Genomic DNA, 22,831 nt, shown 5'->3' with positions numbered 1-22,831 from the left:
ATAAAATTAACATTTACTATTTAAATTTCCAAAACATTTAATACCAACTGCCTTTTTTCCTAAATGAAAAAAAGATTAAATTACAGTTATTCCATTGACATTATAATATTAACATTTTTATATTCTTATTCCACACATAGCTAAAAAAAAATATTTTCAAACTTTCCTAAATCTTTTTATCAAAATATTTTTCAAAAGACATATACATACATTGGATTGTTTTAACACAATATTATTGCGATGTGATATAAATATTGAATTATCATAAAAGATTCATTGAAAATAATAGCCTTTAATTGTAAATATGTACGTATACAATACGTAATTCTTTGTTTTAAAATTTGTTATATGTCTTTGATATTTAATCACACTTCCTTTTTTAGTATTTTTAGAAGTACCAAAATTTGAGCAAGAAATCATCTCTATCATAAAAGATTAAATAGTGTTTATATTAACAATATATGTATTAAAAAATATATTTCATTAAATCATTCAATTTTCGGCTACTGCTTATCTTTACAAAGTGAAATTGTGTTGTATTATTTATAAATATCAAGGGATAAATTAAATATACATATAATACCTGTCTATTTTTTGTATATACCACTAGATGGTGCTAAGAAATAGATTTAGTTTTGTCTTACTATAAAACCATTACTACTTTGCGGTAAATATCGTGTAGTTGGATTGGTTGAATGGATACGTAAAAGAAATACGAATGAACGAAGATACTATTACGTTATGATTTGTCTTTTATATTGATTAATTATTGTAATTATTTTATAAAAGATGATTTGTATATACATGAACATGTTATTTATAATGAAACAGAAGTCATTCAGTCAGAATGAAAGTAACCGCCGTTAACGAAACGGCAACGAACGTGTGTATACAATTTAAAGATGTCAGAACGTGTTTAAATTGTCGTTATTGTGGAATTGACAATGGAAGATTTTAACGATGGTGTGGATGGTAAATTGGCTTTTAGAATGCGAAAAGTCAATCCAGAACAATTTCACACTCTCGTCAAAATGCATCTATCTTTTGAATTGGACCTCAATACTGAGGAGTAAGATAATTAATGTTATTAAAGTTTGAATTTAGAAGTTGATTTTACAATTTGGTACTCTGTTTGTTTATATAAAATAAAATCTATAAACTTTTTAATTTATTGTTATGTATATATATACAGCAATGATTGCATCAATGAAAAGACAAAGTTGAAAAAGTGGGGTCTCTTAAGCTTCTCAAAGAAACCTAAGTCAACAATTAATTTACAAAAAGGAGTCGAAGGTGCTAGCTTATCTGAAGATGGAATAAATCAAGTAAAACAGTTGATAGAATATTTATCTAAAGAACAAAGTAAGTAAAAATATAATGCAGTATACTGTATACATTTATATTGTTTGGAAAATGTTTAAATAATTTGTTTTTCCTTTATTTCCATGTTGAACAAATTTTAAGATATTATACAAGAAGGTATATTTCGACGTACTGGTAAGTTAACAAGGCAACAAGATTTAAAAACTGCATTGTATCAAGGCATTCCATTGAATCTTAATGATGGCCGATACAGTGTACATGATTGTGCATCAGTATTAAAAGGATTTTTGGCTGAATTACCAGAGCCATTGTTATCAGATTTGCATTATCCTGCACATTGTCAAATTGCTGGTAAGAAATTAACTAAATTATACTTGATTTTTTTATTGTCATAGTTTATTTTAAGGTCTACTTTTATTGATTTTAGAGTTATGTAGTTCTGATTTAAGTGGGAATGATGCAAGGTTATTAAGATCTCTGCAACTACTTTTATTACTTCTACCATCTATAAACAGAGTTTTACTTAAGTATGTCTTGAATCTTCTGAATAAAACAGCTAGTTTTGAATCTAATAATAAAATGAACTGTGATAGCCTTGCTACACTTTTTACACCACACTTAATGTGTCCAAGAAAATTATCACCAGAAGCTTTACATATCAATTCTCAAAATTTATCATGTTTAGTTGCCTTCATGATTAAAAAAGAAAATGAACTGTTTGAAATTCCACCAAAACTAGCTACAGATATCAGAGCATATTGGGTAGAGCAAGAAAGAAAATTACTAAGCCCTAAAAATATAGATGTAAGTTTTTCTTTTCTCTTTCCAAAATTGTTAAATACCTAATAACTTGTAATTATCTTTTATTACAGTTAAATGAATCTATACCAGATACAACAGGTACAGCGCACACAGTATTCAGTTTTGTGGATCATAAATTAACAGCAAAGGCAAATTCTACGCAAGATACTCAGGCAGCATTAGCACAACTGTATGCTCACATACAAGCTATGCCAGAGTCAGCTAAAAAACGTAGGCTTGTAAAACAATTTAATAAAGAAAATGGTCAAGGTACACCAAGACAAGTTAAACATTTTCGAACTAAAAGTCTTGGAGATTCAATTAAAAAACACATATTCCAGAAAAAGATTTTGGGGCATAAAAAATTTGATATTAATATAGGTTGTAATATCACTAGATCAAATAGTGAAGAAAATATATTGTCATCGGTAAGATATACATATATAGAATAAAATATTTTTTATAGCCAATACTTCTTAAGTTCATAACAGCACACTAATTTTATAACATATAATTATACTTATAATAGCACTCCATGATTAATATATTTTATTTGCATGTTTTTAACTACACAGAATCTAGAAAAATCATTACTTCAAACAAAAGTATTACTTAGCAAATCAGATGATGAGCTTAGCATGGAAAATTATGATACAAATAATGATAGCCTTCTTCATACTAAACATATTAGTAATAGTACTGGTAGTCTTAATACTCCCACATTAAGGAGTTATAAAGACAAGAGGAAGGCTATATTGATGAAATTTGTAAATATAAACGAGGAACAAATAGTTCAATATCATGATTGGAATATAAATAAATCTGATAAAGGATCATATATAGATGAATCTATAAATTCAAAGTCAAGTAACGCGAACATATCTTTGCAAGATTCTAACAAGGAATTAAGAGGGGAGAATAATACTGCAATTAACACTGGTAGATTATCTAGACAACTCAGTGAACCACCAGATATGTATTCTTCTCAGAGTACTTTGTATGAAACAAGTCAAAATGAATTATATAGACAAAGTTCAGAACCTACATTTTCAGTGTCAGAAGCAACTCATACAGAAATGATATCTATAGCTAAGTATAGCGAAGAGAACAAGAAAGCAGTGGAACATTCAAAAATGGAATCACACTCTGATAATGCATGTGTTCATTTGTCTCCTATTGTGAAGAATAGACTTTGGAATGTATATGTTGCCCACACATCAACGCCATCAAATTTATTACGCAAAAGCTTAGTTACTAATGACTACATGTTAACTCCTATTACTAACAATGATAAGAGCATGAGCCCAATTACGCAAAGTGCTACTAAAATGACAAAAGCTATGCAGGTATGAATTTATAATATTATCCCTAATATCATTATTTTATATGTTTCTTTTTACCATTGTTTACTTTCTTTATAATTTATATATATGTCGGAGATGTAGGGATAACGGGCCTTTCTTTTGGAATTTTGGGAAGATTCTCAATACTTTGGGTTAAACTGTTTGTTTAAGCTAATCATTATAGTATTATAACAGTGGACTTGAGGTTAAGGTGACACTACTGGTCACCGAACGTAGCCACGGTCATAGGATGAACGTAGTAGTACTAATGTTGAAGGACACACGTTGTATTAACAAACAAGTCCCGACGGCTCTACGCGAATCAGCCTAGTAATGGTGCCTGGAATTTTGTTGATAACCCTGATCAATATGCAATTGACAAGTGTGGTCGTGTCAGTCTTTTATTCGTATGATTACCTTGGAGAGTTGATTCACAACGTCAGTCTGTCAGTCAAAAAGATACCGTACGTCATAGCAAACGTCATTTCAAGTATAGCTAAAATCCAAATGTACAAAAAGTTATCCCGTTGACCGTGGATTCGTTAAACCTGAGAAACATTGTTATTTAAGAGAAACTTTTACGTTATACAGTTAAACCTTGTTTAAATAACACCTGTACATATCATTGTAAATAAAAACCTCTTTGAACAACTACAATGGCATGTCCTAATGAAGAAACACAACGCGCCCCAAGAACCAGCGCCAACCCGACAAACCCGACATATATAATTGTGAATTTACTACAAATTCAAACTAGTAATATTCTATATTAATTACAGGAAACAATGATGACACCCCGATCTAGAAAACCAGTAATGATGGTTTCTGGATCAAACCTATGTAATCTCGCTTCTGTCAATAATAATTGGAATCAACAGAGTAATAACATACATGGTCCAAACCTTGATGTTATTGGTCCAATAAATTGTACTTCAATTCTAGAAGAATCTCAAAAGCCCAATAACACAGACAGCGAAATTGTATACAACGAAGTTATTGACTTGGAAGATAAAGAAAATTTAAACAAAAATACGACAGAGAAAAGAAGATTTGTTACATCAATTACCGATGACTATTACACAATCAAACAACAAAGTACAATGTCTATAACAAGCACATTTAGGGAATATTTATTGTCTAGAAGTGTGTTAACTGCTAGTCCTGTTGATCTCAGTTTTTCGTCGCGTACTGGAGACTTCGAACAATCAGAATCCGACTTAAATATTTTAAATGAGGATGGCCTTTCTGAAAGCTTACTTTGTTGTTTAAATGGAAATCAACCTGAATCTGATACTTCTGGTATTGCATCTGGTAGTACTAATAGCGCGAATTCGTCGGAAAAGAATGAGGAAGTGGCAAGTTCGCCAAGAAAACGAGCAACTAGTTTACAGCGTAATGATTCTAAGAAATCAATAAAAGAATCTAGAAAATTAAGAAACATACAAGGACAAGGTTTCAGAAATAAACAATTAAGCGAATCAACATTAAATTCTGTAAAAATAAAAGACACATTTCAAGAAACTTCATTTTGACAAAGTGATATAATCACGATATATACCAAAATCAACGTGTTTAAACGTATTATGACATTAATAATATATTGATTTCTATACATATCTTTATGCACACTTTTTCGTTTTAATAATACCTTTTACTTTGAAAAGAGATATTAATATAAAAACTTATGATATCAATAGGTTTGCTTATGAACGGTATGAAAACAAAATTTTAAAGTTTACTTTCATTATATAACTTTCTATTTTTTAAAACTTCCATTACTTCTGTATTTCTATAATAAAGATTAAAATATATCGACATGTGATACATTCAAATTCATAATATACGGTGAATAGTTTTGTACTATTTCATTTAATTTATGTACTTTCTTAAAGTTTATATATTATATATTTTGCTAAATTATTCATTATATATGAATAAACTCTTTTGCATAAAGTACATTGACTATAGATACACTTAAATTTCATATTAAACTTTCAATAAATTACGTAACTATATAAGTTTGTGAAATTTGATAACACTACTACTTTCAGTGTACTTTTTAATATATAGCATTAATAATAATTCAATTATTATACAGGGTGGTTGGTAACTGGTGGTACAAGAGGAAAGGGGGTGATTCTACGCAAAAAAAAAAGTCGAAAATATAGAATAAAAATTTTTCGTTTGAAGCTGTGTTTTCGAGAAAATCGACTTTGAATTTTCGCTCGGTACGCGTGCACTTATCACGTCTCGTTATAACGGATCTCACATACATGAGGTCTTTTATAGATAATAAAAAATAGGATACAATGACTGTAAACTCATTTTATTAATATATTTATATATATAATACATTTGTTGATATATGTAGTACAATATAATATATATATATTGTACAGATTTAAATAATTCATTCCATATCATTAATTGTCAAACATAATACCATATTTAGTATTATATAAACAAATATAGGAAAAAAACTCTAATTGCCAAAAAATTGTAAAATATGAAATATTTTATCTCGCATTATCTACTTATGATTTGAGAATTAGGTTTTATATATATATATGGATTTTCTAAATAAAATATTTTGGATCATAATGTGGATTTACATTTTTAAAGAAATATATTCTGTAAATTTATTAAACATGTAATATATAAATTTTATACACATGACTTTTATATTGAATCAAATCTTTATATTGTGTATTCGTCTTTATTTTTAGTTTGAAATACAAGGGAATTATTGAAACAAGAATTCTTTATACAAAGCAAGATATGTAAAACTGATCATAGAAAAATATATATGTAATTACTAGAAATCTGTAAATGTAATCAATATGTTCATTTATGTATTTAATATAGTCAGTAAAAGACTATCTATTAATTATAATAGATTTCTATTTAAATATAATTTTTGTATATAGTAGAAGTTTGAAGATTTTTAAAAGTACAATACAATTATAGTGGATACATATTCCACACTAAATACGGGGTTAATGTAATAAAACTAAAACTATATAAATTCTTATATTATTGACATCTCATATGTCAAATTTGAATTGTACTATTATATCATAGTTTTATAAAGAAATTGTAGGATATACATTATTATTATTCTATTGTAGGATATAATTATTCTTTTTATCTTCACAATTATGTGATATATTCACATCTCACAAGTTGTCCCCTTTAAATATTATCAGAAAGAAAGTGAAGTGTAACATGTATCACATGTTTCAGAATTATGTGAAGATGTTGATGATAAAGTATTGGTAGTCAAGGATGTGGATATGGGTCAGAACATGTCATCATGACCCATATCTGGAATATATGATAAACCTCGTTCCTTCAGAGTTTTATTTATTAGTCGTTTCTGGTCTTGTTTTAATTCTTGCTCTCGTCTTTGTGCATCCAAGATATCATCAACAGATACTTCAGTCAATGGTAAATCTCTTTCTTTGTCTCTGTCCTATAATAAGAATTATATTGTTTCGTTAAGAAGTCTAATATATGTTTTTTTAAATAAAAGATTTTTATATAACGACATTACTATTTCTCCCAAAAGGACAACATTTTCTCCTCTGACAATAAAAATTCCTCTTGGGATGTCTCCATATTCTTTGCCAACATGAATTCTTTCAATTGTACGATGAAGTACAATATTAGCAAATTGATCAACACTTCTAAGATATCCAATTAAAGTTCTGCCATCTCTTAGTAAAACCATAAGTTTTTCTAGACCAGAATTATATATAATATATCATAGTAATGAAAATAACTTTTATCAAAGTAGAGATTAAAATAAACAAAATGTATTATATTTTATCAAAAATTTCATCATTTGCGAAGGTTTAAAAAGATATACATATGAATAATACAGCTCTAGATTTAATTAATACAATTTCCCGTGATAAAAGAAAACATTTGTATTACACTGTATAATAATTTGCTTTTATAAATATAGCGATTATAAAAATTATTAATTAAAGAATAAAGTGTAATAACACACTGATATAACCTAACAAATGTACAATTGTAACATAATTACGTACTGTCAAGTTCTTCGAGAAGAGATGCCGTCCCTGGCAAAATGTTCATTTTGCAATTTCTCCTATTTCTGATATATAGAAATAATTTTCAAATTAAAACAAATAAAAATCTTCTATGTCAGCTTAACCTGTAGTGAGATATAAAATTAAAATCATTTCGTTTGTTCGTCAATAATCACTTGAATTATGTTAACTTGTTGTTATCGAATTAATATTATCGGTAAATTTATTTAGTTATCAAACTAAAATAATTTAATTATAATCATCACTCCTTTCACATTTACTTAAAAGATCCACGCAAATCGATATATGTATTTTGGTGAATTTTATTTTGTGTGTATGGCGAGGTAAAATGTGTTATTGATTTGAATTCATTGTAAATTAAGAAAATAATACAAACAATATTATGGTATTATTATTAGCCTTTCATAGTAGTAGGATTACATAAATAAATGATTGTATTAATATAAGAAAGATCAAAATAATATATATAATATATTTGTATAAAGTTTCATTTCTATACGATGATAATCATTCTATATACGTACATACTACTACTCGTCCAATTATGGATATTTTTTTTTTAAATTGCTTATTATATAAAGTATTATTTAAAGTTTAATACAATTATTATATAAAGTAATACTTACTTTAAAATATGTCGATTTTAACATATAGCCTTAAATTTGATAAAAAAGCGCTAGTAAACATTTGAGTGAATACTTGCATGCATACATAATTTCTTTTATACATCATTCATAATAACTTTTGATATTTTATAGTTTTGATCCATAATATTTTAATACCTTCAAAAATATACAATTTCATATATTTGAAATAATAATAGCAATGTATATACGTAACAAATAATACCTATAATTTATAGATTTCGTACCGACATATATATAAGAACATAACCTTTAATACAATGAAGCAAAAACGTTTTTGGCAATTTTTACCATTTATGATACTTGTTATAGGAGGTACATTTTTTATTCAGGAATTTGTAAGCCTAAAGTATGTACTTTAATGCTACAATCTTAAATTTTTTATTGTATAATTTAATGTTATTAACTAAATTATTTTCATTTCTTCAGATATAAGTATCCAAAAGTTACATCCCACGATTTGAAAATAGAAACTAAAAAACGAGGTATTGAAATGAAAAAAAGTCGTACTCTTGAAGAGGAATATAAGCTAATAGAAGTAAGTAACCCGATTATTTTTATTAAATAAAATACCTATATATTAAATATTTGAAAAATTCCATTTTTACTAATTTGAGAATTGTACTATTTTTAAACTTTTTATATGAAAATAGGGTAATTTCAACACAAAAACGTGTTATAATTTCTTGTTTATTAATATATTGGATCAAAATTCCTTCATATCCTTAAATGTCTATTAACAGTTAATAATCATTACAGAAAATAATCAAATTTTAACTATTCTTTTTGAGAGTAACAAACTGTATCCTTATACACATTTAAGGAATTTATGACAAATTGACACAAAAGTAAATTTACGATTTTATCCTTTTATTTTAAGTTATGTTAATTATACACAGCAACTGTATGTGTGTTAAAATTAGGAACAAGGATATACATTTTTATTCACAAATAAAAAATGCAAATAAGATTGATGACAAATATGATCAAGCTTAGTATATAAAACACATGAATTACATGTGTTATGTCTATAGAAACAACTGACTAATATTAAAATTACATTATACAAATTTAATAAATTAATATATCAAGTTGTATTAATATATTAAATAGCTGTAGAAAACTTTATACTTTGTTATGATACATATATTATATACAAATTACATTATATGGTATACACAAATTTATATGAAATAATCAGTAAGTCATAATTACATTTAGCTTGATATTTCTAGACCTTGGATATTGATAATTGGGAAAACGTTCGTATACCACGACCATGGGAGGATTCAAGTATGACAAACAAATGAAATTGTAAAAAGAATTTACTTAAAAAAAATATATGTACATTGTATGTATATAAAAGTATATTTATAACAAATTGTTATCTATATTATATTATAGTTACGATAAAATCTGTATTAAAATCTCTTGAGTATTCTTCATACATATCTTTTTTGCAGTAATTAATAAGTTAAAAATTATTACAAAAAATGTAGCACAGCACACATTTGTTTTACAATTAGTAACTTTAATGTGTTAATGAATGTAATACTATAAACGAACAGTATAGTTAGTTAAATTAGAAAAAAAAAGTTTCAAAATTTTGACATATTAAACTTACTTTTTTTTTCAAACCCATACATACTTAATAAACTTTGTTGCCTTTGTACTGGTGATTGTAACTGTTGGCTTCGCCGTGTACCGTTTGTCGTGTTCATTTTACTTTTTAGAACCTGTGTGTGTGAAAGAGAGAGAAAGAGAGTGAGATACAAAATGTTGAAATATACAATTGTGTAGAGATGCGCATATCGTCTCGAGTATCAGTTTGGGACGGGACGAAAAAAGTTCGGGCGATATACCTCTACGCACAACTATAAAATAACATATATGTGATTTGTGTTCATACTAAAAATTAATCAGTAGTTAAAGCAACTATGCAAATATTCTTGATTATTTTCTAATATTACCTTTTTCCAACTTTAATAAACATTTGCGTTGTTTTAATCTGATTTAATGTCACTTCTTAGTTTCTATGAATTATCGCTTATAAAATGATACTTACTGTGCGAAAATTTGAAGAACTTCTACTTTTGTTTTGTTTTATTTTATTACTTGTTTGTGTGGATATTTTTGTATCAGACCACGTGAATAAACTATTTGAAGTATTTATATCTTCTTGTCGAATTAAGAAGTCGGAATCTATGTTAAATTCCAACGTTGTCAATGAAGTATTTAAATTGTGTAATTCGTTTTTATTAGCATTTTTTGCAATATTTTCATTCATTGAAACATCTAAATGTGATGTTCCTAAATCACAATTAGAAGTGTTTAAGGGTTCAATATTTTTGCACTCATTTGATGCATTTGTAATTGGTGCTTTATGCTCTTCATCAATATCCATACGATCATCCTTCCCCACTTCCTCATTTAACATTAAAAGTTTTAAATTAATATTGTTTGTGTGGTTATTTTTATTTACTTCCATGTTTTCTTTTTTTAATGAAATTTCATTTGAGTTCGTAATTTCATTATCTATTGGAGTATAATTTTCGTGAGTATTATCCTTAACAAAGAATTTACTTTCTGTAACAGTTCCTTCATCTATAATTGTTCGCCTGATACGCATATTCCTTCCGTTTATTCGACTTTTACTAGAAGATAAAAGGCTTGGAGAAGTTTTGATACTAGATGAACGTTTTGAAAATAAATTTTGTTTTCTAATTAAAACAGGAGATACTTTATCTTCGCTAGGAGTAAGACTACTTGTATCTAGATTATTTTCAATATCCATTGTATTTGTAGATTTATATATATCTAAAATTTCCTTTTGATTTAGTTGTTCGTGTTCTGTAATAATTATATAATCATTTATCTTTTGCCAGCTTTTTAAGTTATACTTAGATATATTCAATTATTTATCTTTATATTTATACAATAACTATTATACTATTGTTTATAATAATATAAAAATAAATTTCATACCAGAACTATCTTGCTGTTTTACAAAAATAGATCTTCTTAAACGATTTGTCTGAAGAATTGCTTCTGAATTAACAGTACACCAATCTGTTAGCTTCTTTCCTTGACAAGTGTCTTGCAATTGATTTTGTACTAATTTATATTCTTTTGACCAAATACTAATATGTTGAGATAGTCCTGCTTTCTGTGTCCAAATGTTGCATTTATTAACTTTATTCTAGAAAATTCCAAATTTGATGATATTCAACGTTTTATTAATACTTATCATACATATTTATATATTTAATATCTAACACGTCTAATGTTTATTCTTATGTTAACAAGAAAATTATGCTCTCTGAAATAATTTTATTGACAATATTTACCTTTATTTTATCAGGATTAAAATTATGAAGTGTTTTTAGAGTAAAAGGATCACAGTTTCCAAGTGCAAGCTGCAATGCAATATCTGGATCTATTTCTAGACCAGCATAATATAATTGTTCTTCTGTTACATCAGATGTAGGTGGATTTAAACGAACTTGTTTCCTTTTTAAAGGACAAAACACTAACTGATGCTTGAAAGTGATAACTGCCAATGTAAATGAATCTCTATACTCTTTTGTAACAACTAAAGATTTCATATTTAAGTAAGATCCTAAACGAGTTAAAGCCTATGAAAATAAATATATATTTATACTTAAGTATTTTATCCTCAAATTAAAAAAATTTGTAGATATACATGTAAAAATATTTACTTTGTGTATATCACAGTCTTTATTTAGTTTTATAAACTTTCGTGCTTTATTTAACCCAATACCAGGAAGAGATGGTAAGTAATCACAGCCTGATAGAATACACATATAGCAGAAGTCATCCATATTAAAATGTTTAGAAGGTATTTCCATTGCAAGATGTAATTGTTCTTGGTCAACTAAAAGACCATTACCAGTTAAATCCATTTTGAACAATACCTGCAATATAAAATGTGTGAAGTAAATGTATTTTTGAAATTTAGGATATCACATAAAATCATATATATTTATTTATTTTTATATTTAAATCAATTATAAGTGTATAAAATCAATTATATAAAATTTTTGAAAATATTTCAATCATATAGGAAAAATACGAACCTTTTTACAACCAAATAGTATTAAATCACTATCTTCGGTGATAACAACATCAGCAATTCCATTGATGTTAAGGTATGCTAACTGTGCATCTGCTTCATATGGTGCTACAATACAATCAATATTCATTTCATGGCATTGTTTGATCAACTCTAAAGCCATTTCATGTGTAACATCTATGGACCTTCTCAATAAATTTCTTCCCTCTGCATGTTGTCCCATCTGCATTAGTTCAATACCTTTGCGACGATTTGCCTGTCTATTTCTATATAAGCACATGAATATATTATATTAAAGAAACTGAATATTACATTATCTCATAGTGTATTAGATTTATCTATAAATACATAAATATATTGAAAACTATGAATGATGTAAAAAATGTTTTAAATGAGCGTTGTAAGATACCAAGAGGAATATATTATACAAAGTTTACGAACAAATTATTTATTAAACATATAATGTTGGTAAAAAGTATAGAATGTAAAAAACAATGGTTAAATATTATTTTTGTAATTTTCCATATTGTGATGCTTTTAATATATAATTTAAATTCATTCGAAACATTTTGCAGTTATTTTCATGTCTCTGAATAAACTAAACAATGCAGTTAATGATATCTTCTATTCAACTGAATTATTATATATCTATGCGGACAATTATAATACTAAGTTTCAAAAATACTTATTATAACAATTTAATTATTAATTCAAATTAATTCAATTTTTTAATATATTTAATTACAATGTTAAACTATCCGTATTAAATAAACATGTAAAATTAATAAATTTTGTAATTTAACATTAATTATCATTTTAAAAATTTCCTAAATTTTATAGAATTTTTATTTCAAATATTCAAAAGAAACTTAATTATACATACTCTCGTCGTTTTACTTCGGTTTGTGCTTTAGCAGGCAAATGTCTTCCATCAAATACAAGTATTGGTCTTATTTTATAAGATAACAACATATGTATAAACTTCATACAATAATGAACATATCTGAAATAGAATTATAATTAAACAATTACTTGTGTCAGTAAACAATATAGTTAAACAATGTAAATTTTCTTACGCGTCTGTTGGATGTCCCATTGACAGTTTATCAGCACAAGAAAATACGCCTTTATGCAACCAACAATAAGAATCAATAGCAACAGTACCACCGGAAAATTGTTCAACATTTATTCTTTTAGAGGCTTTTTCTAAAAATGGAAGTAAACCAGTGATACCCATTTTTCACTTTGAATACAATAACATCCAACAGTCATGTACACCCGAGTATTACTGACAGAACCGTTCTTGACATTGCCGCCAAAGTTCCCGCTAATTAACGAGTGACGATTTTAGTTCCGGAAATAATATGTTACTAGATATGTAACTTACTAGTCAGAACAATTTCTTGCGAAGAAAATAAAAATATATTAAATTTTATGCATTCTGCCTTTTATAAAGCGAAATGGTGTAATTAATTATAAAATATATAAATTTTGTGGAAGATGTTGCATGTGTATAAAAAATAATTTATGGTAACGTAAAAGTAATATATTGTTAATAAAATACATCCTATTTTTTCAATATATTTTCAATTTTACATTTTCTATATTATTTTAATAATCACACCTAAGCATGTTGTTTTAATTCTTGGAAATATACAGTACATATGGAGCAAATATTTCATACTAAATTTATTTATTTTTGTGCAATTATTTTGAACTATATCGTAAAACTACGTTTAAATTACATTGATATTTTATGATAATTTTCTATACCTTATAATAATATGTAAATGGTTAGTAATGATTTACGTGAATCCATTTTAAAAGTAGAAACTTTATTAATAAATTCAATAATACTTATTACTAATCTTGATATGTACTCATCGTAAAATAAGCTATGTAAATATATATATATAACGAATAACATAATAGATGTAATGTTTTCTCATAAAATGATAAAGAGTAATTTATAAATATATTTATGTATATGTATTTCAATTATTATTATGAAATCGTTAACTATGAAATATACTGCCATCTATCGTTTATTATTGTGATTCGATATATTTAAATTGTGTTTATCTTTTTTTTTAAATCGTATGACATCAGGGGAAGTTTCAAACTTTCGGAGAAACTGTCGGATTAAATTTGAAATTAAAAATAGTACAATATAAATATGGAATATATTTTGATGCTGCATACTCCTTCCTATTTCGATATGTATATAAATGGATAGATAGAGATGTGTATGCGTGATTTGTGAAACGAACCTTACAATGGAATTCCACTTATACGAACACCATTTATTATAACAAAATCTATATAGTGCCTAATTAAATGAACTCCTGCCAATTTAATTTGCTTATCTGAACGTAAATTCCTATTATATGAGCGAAAAATCATAGGTAGTGGGGAGAAACAGTGAACTCCTATTATATGAACTCCAGTTATGTTATGAGTATGAGCTGTTTGTCCCCCGATGAGTTCACATAGATGAAGTTCTACTATATAATTTAATGGTAGGTTAATAATTATTTTATGATTTGGTTGTTTAATTTTCTATACATAATGAAAAATTATAATAAAAGATTTTATTATTTTCAAATTATTAGTTCTTTAATTTCGAGTAGAATAACTCGCATATGATATCATTATTAGATATCGTTATTATCTTGTTACAGATATAATTCATTTTGCAACATATTTATTGCGCAACGTAAAAATAATGAAAGGCTAACATTATACTTTTTAATGATTTATTTCTCACGCAAATCATTAATACATATAAATTTGTACAGCTAATTTCTTGTACATATTGTAAACTACTATTTTCAAATACACTTTTTAGGTTAATGTACAAACCTATGTTATTCGATTAAATACGTATATTTTAATTGTTCAAAGAATTTCTTCGTCTTTTTATTATTAATTGACTTCAACAGGCTAAATTGATTAATTTGATAATTAAGATTTATTTAATTAAATAATATTCATTATATTAATGTTAATAATGATCAATAAAGCAATATATTTTAAAATACCTTTGCCAGATTTCTAAAATTGTTACAAAATCTGAGTTATATTGCTATTTACTTTTTTTTTTTAGTTTTTAAGAATTTTATTCAGTACTTATGTTAAATATTATATGTAATATAATTATAGATCTACCATACTTTATAACATATAAAAAAGACAATGAAAGGATGCCATGGATGAACACAACAATGATCCTTATGAACAACAGCTTTACGCTGTGTTTCAAAGTTGTTTAACAAAAGGAGAAACTGAACTACAAGAGGATAACTGGTTCAGTTTATGCCATAAGTTACACCTGACGGAACAGAGTGAAGAATTAAAATCATGCATTCAACAACATAAACAAGAAAAGCAATCTATATCATTCCAAGAATTTAGAGCTGCTTTATTAACTCTATTAGGCAAGACACAAGATTCAGTTACACAGACAGAAAAAGATAATATAATAGAATCACAAAATGACGCAAATCCACATGTTGTAGATAATAAATTACCACCTAATAATTCTAGCTCTAATGTAGATTTTTTAAATGGAAAAACAGGTAATTACAATGCTTACATTACTTGTTATCTTTTTTTATGTTTTAATGTGTTTATGTGTTATTAATTTTTAGGCGTGGCAGTGGATGAGAATAGACTAAAATGTTTATGGGAAAAAATAAATACCTGTTTGAAAGAAAATGTAGATTCTGCAACAATCTTTTTTATATCTAATTGTTTAGGAATCCCAGCTCTTCCGAAACAAGTATGTTTCTACAAGTATATTACAAACAATACAAATATGTTACTACACATATGTATGTTAAAATAATATATGGGTATTTGTGTAACAAAAATCTCGCGGATCAGTATACATTTAACACGTATATATATATATGTAAAATAAGGAGCTCTATCAATTACTTTCATAATCAATAGTTTACTATAATTAAAATTTTTTGTTACATTCATTTCTCTAATATAAAAATATATAATTTAAAGTGACATATAAAATATTATTTTGCACAGATATCACAGTGCATTTTTGAAAAACTTGATCAGAATTGTGATGGATTAATTAATTTGGATGAATTTCTTGTTATATTTCAAAATAAGGCAATGGAAGATCAATTAACACTAGATAAGAATAAACAGTCTACAAATGAATTAACTAAATTGGATTTTAGAAAACGAAACTATGATATACATGCTTCTCGCAAAACTAGGTACTACATCATAATTATCAATGTTAATATAACTTTCATTGTTATGCTTTTCTTATTACAATTTTATTATTTTATGAAATTTTTATTGAATATTTTATTTCTATTTGTTAAATAATAGTTTTACAAGGAATAATACTTTTCTGGATACATGGAAACTTTCAAATATTACAAGTACATCGTTATTAACGGATGGAAATTTTAAAACATCTGATATTTCTTTAACTGACTTAACAAGTAGTTTATGTGATGAATTGAAAAATTTTAATGACTCATTAGGTCACTCTGCCATTCGATCTCATATAATGTTATTACGAGATGTTCTTATACTATATCAAGAAGAATTACACAGTTTAAAGTAAGTACTATAACTTACATAAATAAATATTTTAAACAGAAAAAATTTAATTAATGAAAATGTTCTTACATTTTTAGCCTCGTAATAGAGAATATAAATGGTGAGAAGGAAAAGCTGCGTGTTGATATCATAGAAGCTAATGAACGAGCAAACACTCTTGCGCAAGAGATTGATGAGCAACATGTTCGACAAGAAGAAATTGTTCAAAATTTACGAAAACAAATTGAACAACGACATGCTGAAACTATACAAGATCTTTCAAACCAATTGAGTTCTGAACGAGAAATGAGTGCTAGTGTTTTGAAATCAAAGGATGACCAAATACAGATGTTGCAAAAAGAGAATCACGAGATTAGAAATAAGTTTGTAAATACGTTACAAGAGAATCAAGTTTTAGAAACTGAAAATGAGAATCTTCGTAGTCAAATAGAAAAACTTAAGCAATCAAACAATGAATTCTTAACTCAAATAAAAATGTTGGCAGCAGAGCATGATGAGGTACACAAGTAAACAAATTTTTATAAATAAAAGAAATAATTTAATTTTTTTGCATATTCATATATCATTGGTAATTCTAGTCGCAAAATATAGAGATAAAATATCAACAAGAAGTTATGTATTTGGTAGAGCGTATCAAACAGTTGCATTCAGAAACAGTTCTTTTACGAGATCAAAACGACGAACTTACAGCAGAACTAGACAGTTTAAAACAGCATGATCGTCATAATAAAGATACAAGGTAAGGTGAAGATACAGAATGAAAAATTATAAAAAAGATACTTCAGTAATATAAATAAAGATAAGATTAATTTCTTTTAGTTATTGCAGACAGAATAACCTTCCTGGCAATCATACAGCAAAGAATATACAGTCAAATGAAACTGAAAGTAAGAATAACTCTATACATTTCTATACATTTCATTTATGTTTATTTTTTAGCACAATAAAATTAATGTATAATATATTTTCAGGTAAAGAAACATTTATAATCGAAGAAGATGATTTAGATGTTGTTTTAAAACATTCCACATCTGTAAGTAACAATTAATAATTTATATTCTTTAATTTAGATATTTGATAGTACTCGCCTATTTATATATGTTCCATTTTATCAATACAGCCATCTTATAAATCCAATGAAGAAGAGAATGCGCAAAATTGTAAAAAGATAGATTTAAAACGATTTAAAGATATAGTTATAAAACAATTAAAAAGTATTTTAGTAAATAATAACAAGTGTACTTCAGAAAACTGTGCATTTAAAGATGAAATATCAGGAATGATCATAGGATTACAATCGAATTCAAATACACAATTTTTCAAAGAGACTGAATTTATCAAAAGCATCGCATCTGAGATAGAAACAGAATGTGAAGAAAAAACGAGTGATTTTGTAATTCCCAGACACAAGAATTCCGTTTCTGTTAAACGGGTAGTAACATCCAATAATAATGATAATAATTGTGATGTTGATTATTTTAGTAATCAAGATATGAAAAGTTCATCACATAACAAAGTTTCAAGTCTTAGAGATTATCCTCCTCGTAAAGAAGAATACATAAATGCTGATCATTCAAAATCAAATAAGGAAAAAGATGTTTTGGTCACTCAATGCGCAAAGATTACAAATGAAGTTAGTACAAGAACTAATTCAAGCTTAATAAAAAGTGACTCATCTGAAAGTGTTTCCTTAAATTTGAAGTTGAAAGAACTTGAAGCAACTCATGCTACTGAAAAAAAACAATTGATTGAACAATGTGCAGAATTAGAAAGAAGTCTTGATATGTTAAGAGTAGAATACGAAGAGTGTGAAGATTACTGGACTGCTAAATTGGAGGAAGAAAGACAACTTTTTGAGCAGGAACAAAAAATTAGTGATGAGAAATTTTCAGAACTTATAGCTAAAATGGCTGAGTATGAAGAATTAATTAGTCCAGTAGACAAAGTAAAGAATGGTGGACGTCTATCTCCAATTGAAGAAAAGTTTAATTTAGAACAACAAGTAAGATACAATTTTTCTATTTTTGTTATGCATATAAATAATTTTATTTTGTTTATCATTGTAGTTTTTTCTTTAATTCTCTAATCAGAAAAAATATTTTAACTTCTTAAAGTCTTTTATTTTTAAAATTTATTATTAAATAATTATGATTCACTAAATCATAATTATAGTTTACTCTGTTTATTTGTATGTATACTTTTTTTATACAGTACTTAGATCTTGAAGAAGAATTCGAAAAATGGAAAGCACAAATGGAAGAAGAAATATCCCAAAAAGACAAAGAGATTAAAAATTTACATGAGAAAATAAAATCCTTAGAACGACCTATAATGACTGATATGTCTGTACAAGTTACAGATGAATTAATTTTTCCGTCTTTATTTACACGATCAAATTATGTACCTAATGATTCGTTCAATATTCAACCATCCAGTGATTCGGTTTTGAAGTTAGCTCAATGTATTGATAATATTCACAACCTTCCTGAAGAATATAAATTTAATAAAATTCTGGAATCTTCGACCTCATCAAATGACTTTACTCCACGACTATCGAAAGATAATTTAGATGATGATAATTGTAACCTGCACCAAATATATCCCCATTATCATCACAATGCAGAATATTATTTTCTGCAGAATACTTCGAAGTTGCAAAATTTAAAAGCGCCAAATTGTCAATGCATGCGAAATGATGCACAAGTAGCTTGTATAAACATCAATATATTGCAAAATTTAAGTATGAAACTTCAGGCACAAGAGCGTAAAAAAAATCAATTGCAAGAATGTTTGAAGAAACAGCAATACCACACTGAACGTGTATTACAACGTAAGTCTTTTACGATCTTATTTAAATAATTATATATGTTACAATATTAAGTTGCTATTATTTCAGATATTATGTCTCAACACCAAGCAGAGATATCTGAATTACAATGTCTTCTTCGTAGTACTCAAGAAAGACTTCAAAGAGAATTTGAAACAAATGCAGAGCAGGTACATAATTTTTACAATTTTTTTTATGATTTTTGATGTTCTTGTATATCATTCTTAACTAACACTGATTTAGTTCAATATAAAATTTTTGATTAAACATATTTTTAATTTCTTTATCATTTTCCACAGGCTGAACAATTGACACGAAATGATATATTAGTAAAACATCTATACACAGAAAATGCCTGTTTAACAGCTAATTTAAAACGTTTACAGCAACATTACAATATCTTAACAGGATTAAATGCTGAATCATCTTCAATATGATATTACAATCAATTATCAATAATGTATAAAAGGCAGAGCTCTATTAATAAAATATTAGTAATAATGCTACTAATATTTTAACGTCAGAGTGTAAGTCAGAGGTAGATACCCTATCTCAATTGTTAATTGTGATACATACTATCTTTTTTCAATTATAGTATTAGAATAACAGTAAACAAAATTAATATTTTTTTTATGAGTGCTCATTTTAAATCATAGAATAATTTAAAAATTCAAAAACAAGCAGTTGACATTTTTTAAAATTGATATACGTCTTTTATTTTGCACTTTGAGATTTGTGCAAATATATATCGATAATGTCGAAATGGTTATACATACATATATTTCTTGAATTTCATCTTGTGCATATGTGTATAAAAATATATTACATGAACATAAACTTTGATACAATTTATCATATAACATTATGTAGTAGGTGATATTATGTAATGTGATAAACAGAAAATCTTGTTTTGTTTTGAGGATTTAAGGACAATGTACTATAAAAAGAATGGTAAAATTATCAATAATTAAGAGAGTTGAAACAATTAGAAATTTACATTTATGTTTAAAGCAAACAGTATTTATTACTAGACTCAAATTGTTTCTAACGTAAACAGAGTTTGAAAAACTAGTATGTTCTTCACTTTATGACGTTGGTTATTATTGATAGAAGTATATAATCTGCCTTATAATTTGTAAGTTACAATTATAAGTATATCTCATAAAATCCTATCGAATTCATATTCTTAGATCATTTTTATGAAATTAAAGAAAACAAACAGTCTAATTATGAATCATGATAAAAAAGACCCAAATTAATTAGTACAAAAAATTATTCTATCATTGTTACTATTATCTGGTATTCATTAAGTTATTATGTATAAATAGATATTTTTCAGAACGATTTGGTTAGATTCTTTAGCCTAAATGCCAAAGATAGGAAATTTCTTATTATTAACTTTATTAAACAAATCATTGCTAAATATGTTCGTTACTTGTTGCGTATAAGTAAATTATTTTTTCTTGGAAGCTTATTTTAGTTATTACAATCAAATTACAATAAAATTATTTTGTTCTTTTTATAAGATGCGTATTTTTTAAACATCGAGAATAAAGCTTATACGAAACAAATACATATTATATACACAGTAATATTATTATTTATAGTAAAAGTAAAATAGCAGAGAAAAAACTCAAATCTTAATACTGATTCTTTAGACTAAAATTTCCTTCTGTTTGCTTTTTATATATTTTTAAATATAAAATTCGTGAGATTCTATTTAATGTGAAGTTAATTTTTATGACAATTATGTTGAATTTATTAACATGTTTCATTAAAATAAATTGTTATTTATGTTTTCGAAATCCTCAATGTTCGGAATGGTTTTAATTCAGTATTACAGATTTAGACCTTTATTATGCATAATCAAGATTAATACTATCATGATCAATATTTTGGGTTCAATTATGTTATATTATATAATTCAATAGTCACATAAGAATACATATACAAATTACTGTGTGTATTGAATATCCAACCAAATATATCCGCGGTATTGTATAATATATGGTCATATTTAGCTTTATTTAGCATATAATAATAATAGGTACTATCTGTATATACCATACACACACATATACAACTTACTTTGTATAGTAATTATTCTAATTGAGATTTATCTAATTTTGATCATATCGCTGCCATATAAAACATTTTGTACATGATATTTATATAAATGTTTGTATATTACTATTCTGCAGCGAACTAAGTTTCTTCACATTTGCCTTATTGATGACTCTTACACAATCTTTGTAATTATATACCTGGTGCCTTAACGACTATAATATAATCGGCAATAGGGTGATTTTACGTCAAAAAACAAGTCGAAAATATACAATAAAATTTTTTCGTATGACTCTTCGTTTTCAGAAAATCAAGTTTGAAAATTAAATATATTTAAACTTGGCTAATTAAGGACTAGGTATGAGCAAACAATCAGCAGGAAGTTATTCTATATGAGAAAAGAAGTATAAAATACAAAAATACAAAATACAATCTTTCCGTTTCAGTTTTCTAGAAAATAGAATTTGAACATGTTTAGTTATTAACTTACATTCGTATAATAAATTTCCAAATTTATCTTTTAAAACAAGAAAACAAAATAGCTTATGAAAAAATGTTATTTTACATTTTTAACTTATTTTCAAATATAGAATAATTTCCGGTTGATTATTTGCTTTTGCTCAGTCCGGAATTAGTCAAGTTTACTTACAAAATTTTCGAATCCAATTTTCTGGAAAGCGTAGAGTCATATGAAAAAATTTTATTCTATATTTTCAACTTCATTTTTTACGTAGAATCACAGTCGTTGGGACACCCTGTATATATTTTTATATATTATATTTCTTTATTACACTGTTGTTAAATTATCTCGTCTTCAAGTATTCTATAGTTTTTCATAACGGAATTGTTAAACGGCAATAATTACAGTAATACTAATAGCAAATTATACGACTTTGATGCAATAATTAGAAATTTAAGAAGTATAATTTGTTTTATTATTACAAAAATTATGTTTCCTATTGTATTTACATTGTATGTTGTTAAAATGTACAAAGTGTATTAATGAGTAAAGAGCATGAAGGAGGAAAAAGCTTCAAATCAAACTCAAATTTTTTATTATTATA

The 22,831-nt window shown here is 26.1% G+C and overlaps 5 protein-coding genes across 11 annotated transcripts in view; 3 read left to right on the top strand and 2 right to left on the bottom strand.

Annotated features, from left to right (window-relative positions):
• Positions 1–657: 657 nt before the first annotated feature.
• LOC117155999 (uncharacterized) lies at positions 658–6,255 on the top strand. The gene is made up of 7 exons (XM_033332616.2): positions 658–1,069; positions 1,193–1,362; positions 1,465–1,674; positions 1,751–2,127; positions 2,196–2,552; positions 2,700–3,470; positions 4,247–6,255. The coding sequence occupies exons 1-7, from the start codon at positions 945–947 to the stop codon at positions 4,997–4,999; spliced, it is 2,763 nt and encodes a 920-aa protein (XP_033188507.1). The 5' UTR covers positions 658–944; the 3' UTR covers positions 5,000–6,255.
• On the bottom strand, positions 6,164–7,647 carry LSm1 (U6 snRNA-associated Sm-like protein LSm1). Its single transcript, XM_033332620.2, has 3 exons — positions 7,523–7,647; positions 7,021–7,205; positions 6,164–6,939 (listed from the first exon to the last, which is right to left on the bottom strand). The coding sequence occupies exons 1-3, from the start codon at positions 7,566–7,568 to the stop codon at positions 6,766–6,768; spliced, it is 405 nt and encodes a 134-aa protein (XP_033188511.1). The 5' UTR covers positions 7,569–7,647; the 3' UTR covers positions 6,164–6,765.
• Positions 7,523–22,831, bottom strand: part of LOC117156000 (Exonuclease tos) — a 39,024-nt gene continuing 23,715 nt past the window's right edge. Inside the window, exons 6-14 of one of the 4 annotated variants that reach the window (XM_076619890.1) lie at positions 13,357–13,486; positions 13,164–13,283; positions 12,285–12,546; positions 11,907–12,122; positions 11,535–11,822; positions 11,173–11,386; positions 10,253–11,037; positions 9,812–9,923; positions 7,523–7,647 (exon numbers count right to left, since the gene is read on the bottom strand). In XM_076619890.1, coding sequence (XP_076476005.1) covers positions 7,643–7,647; positions 9,812–9,923; positions 10,253–11,037; positions 11,173–11,386; positions 11,535–11,822; positions 11,907–12,122; positions 12,285–12,546; positions 13,164–13,283; positions 13,357–13,486 — 2,132 coding nt within the window. In that variant the 3' untranslated portion in view covers positions 7,523–7,642. Of the gene's footprint in view, positions 7,648–9,494; positions 9,924–10,252; positions 11,038–11,172; positions 11,387–11,534; positions 11,823–11,906; positions 12,123–12,284; positions 12,547–13,163; positions 13,284–13,356; positions 13,487–22,831 lie in introns of those variants that run through there. The other 3 variants (XM_076619891.1, XM_076619889.1, XM_033332617.2) reach the window with 3 other exon arrangements.
• Positions 7,911–9,614, top strand: l(3)neo43 (cytochrome c oxidase assembly protein COX16 homolog l(3)neo43). 3 transcript variants are annotated; one of them, XM_076619895.1, is made up of 4 exons: positions 7,911–7,928; positions 8,406–8,536; positions 8,617–8,725; positions 9,409–9,614. In XM_076619895.1, the coding sequence occupies exons 1-4, from the start codon at positions 7,926–7,928 to the stop codon at positions 9,484–9,486; spliced, it is 321 nt and encodes a 106-aa protein (XP_076476010.1). In that variant the 5' UTR covers positions 7,911–7,925; the 3' UTR covers positions 9,487–9,614. The 3 variants fall into 3 exon arrangements, with proteins under 3 accessions (XP_076476010.1, XP_033188514.2, XP_076476008.1); XM_033332623.2 differs by lacking the exon at positions 7,911–7,928 and adding an exon at positions 8,163–8,222 and having other exon boundaries at positions 9,423–9,614; XM_076619893.1 differs by lacking the exon at positions 7,911–7,928 and adding an exon at positions 8,163–8,222.
• Bsg25D (blastoderm-specific gene 25D) lies at positions 14,431–22,810 on the top strand. 2 transcript variants are annotated; one of them, XM_033332522.2, is made up of 13 exons: positions 14,431–14,799; positions 15,443–15,858; positions 15,931–16,061; positions 16,325–16,521; positions 16,640–16,876; positions 16,954–17,374; positions 17,455–17,615; positions 17,705–17,763; positions 17,848–17,909; positions 17,997–18,878; positions 19,088–19,706; positions 19,773–19,873; positions 20,003–22,810. In XM_033332522.2, the coding sequence occupies exons 2-13, from the start codon at positions 15,489–15,491 to the stop codon at positions 20,138–20,140; spliced, it is 3,378 nt and encodes a 1,125-aa protein (XP_033188413.1). In that variant the 5' UTR covers positions 14,431–14,799; positions 15,443–15,488; the 3' UTR covers positions 20,141–22,810. The 2 variants fall into 2 exon arrangements, with proteins under 2 accessions (XP_033188413.1, XP_033188412.1); XM_033332521.2 differs by having other exon boundaries at positions 14,433–14,799; positions 17,696–17,763.

The sequence above is a fragment of the Bombus vancouverensis genome, chromosome 7 (assembly GCF_051014615.1).
Source record: "Bombus vancouverensis nearcticus chromosome 7, iyBomVanc1_principal, whole genome shotgun sequence".
In the NCBI taxonomy this organism is placed as follows: domain Eukaryota; kingdom Metazoa; phylum Arthropoda; class Insecta; order Hymenoptera; family Apidae; genus Bombus; species Bombus vancouverensis.
The sequence above is the reverse complement of the archived record's forward strand: the minus strand, read 5'-3'. Positions and strand labels throughout refer to the sequence as shown.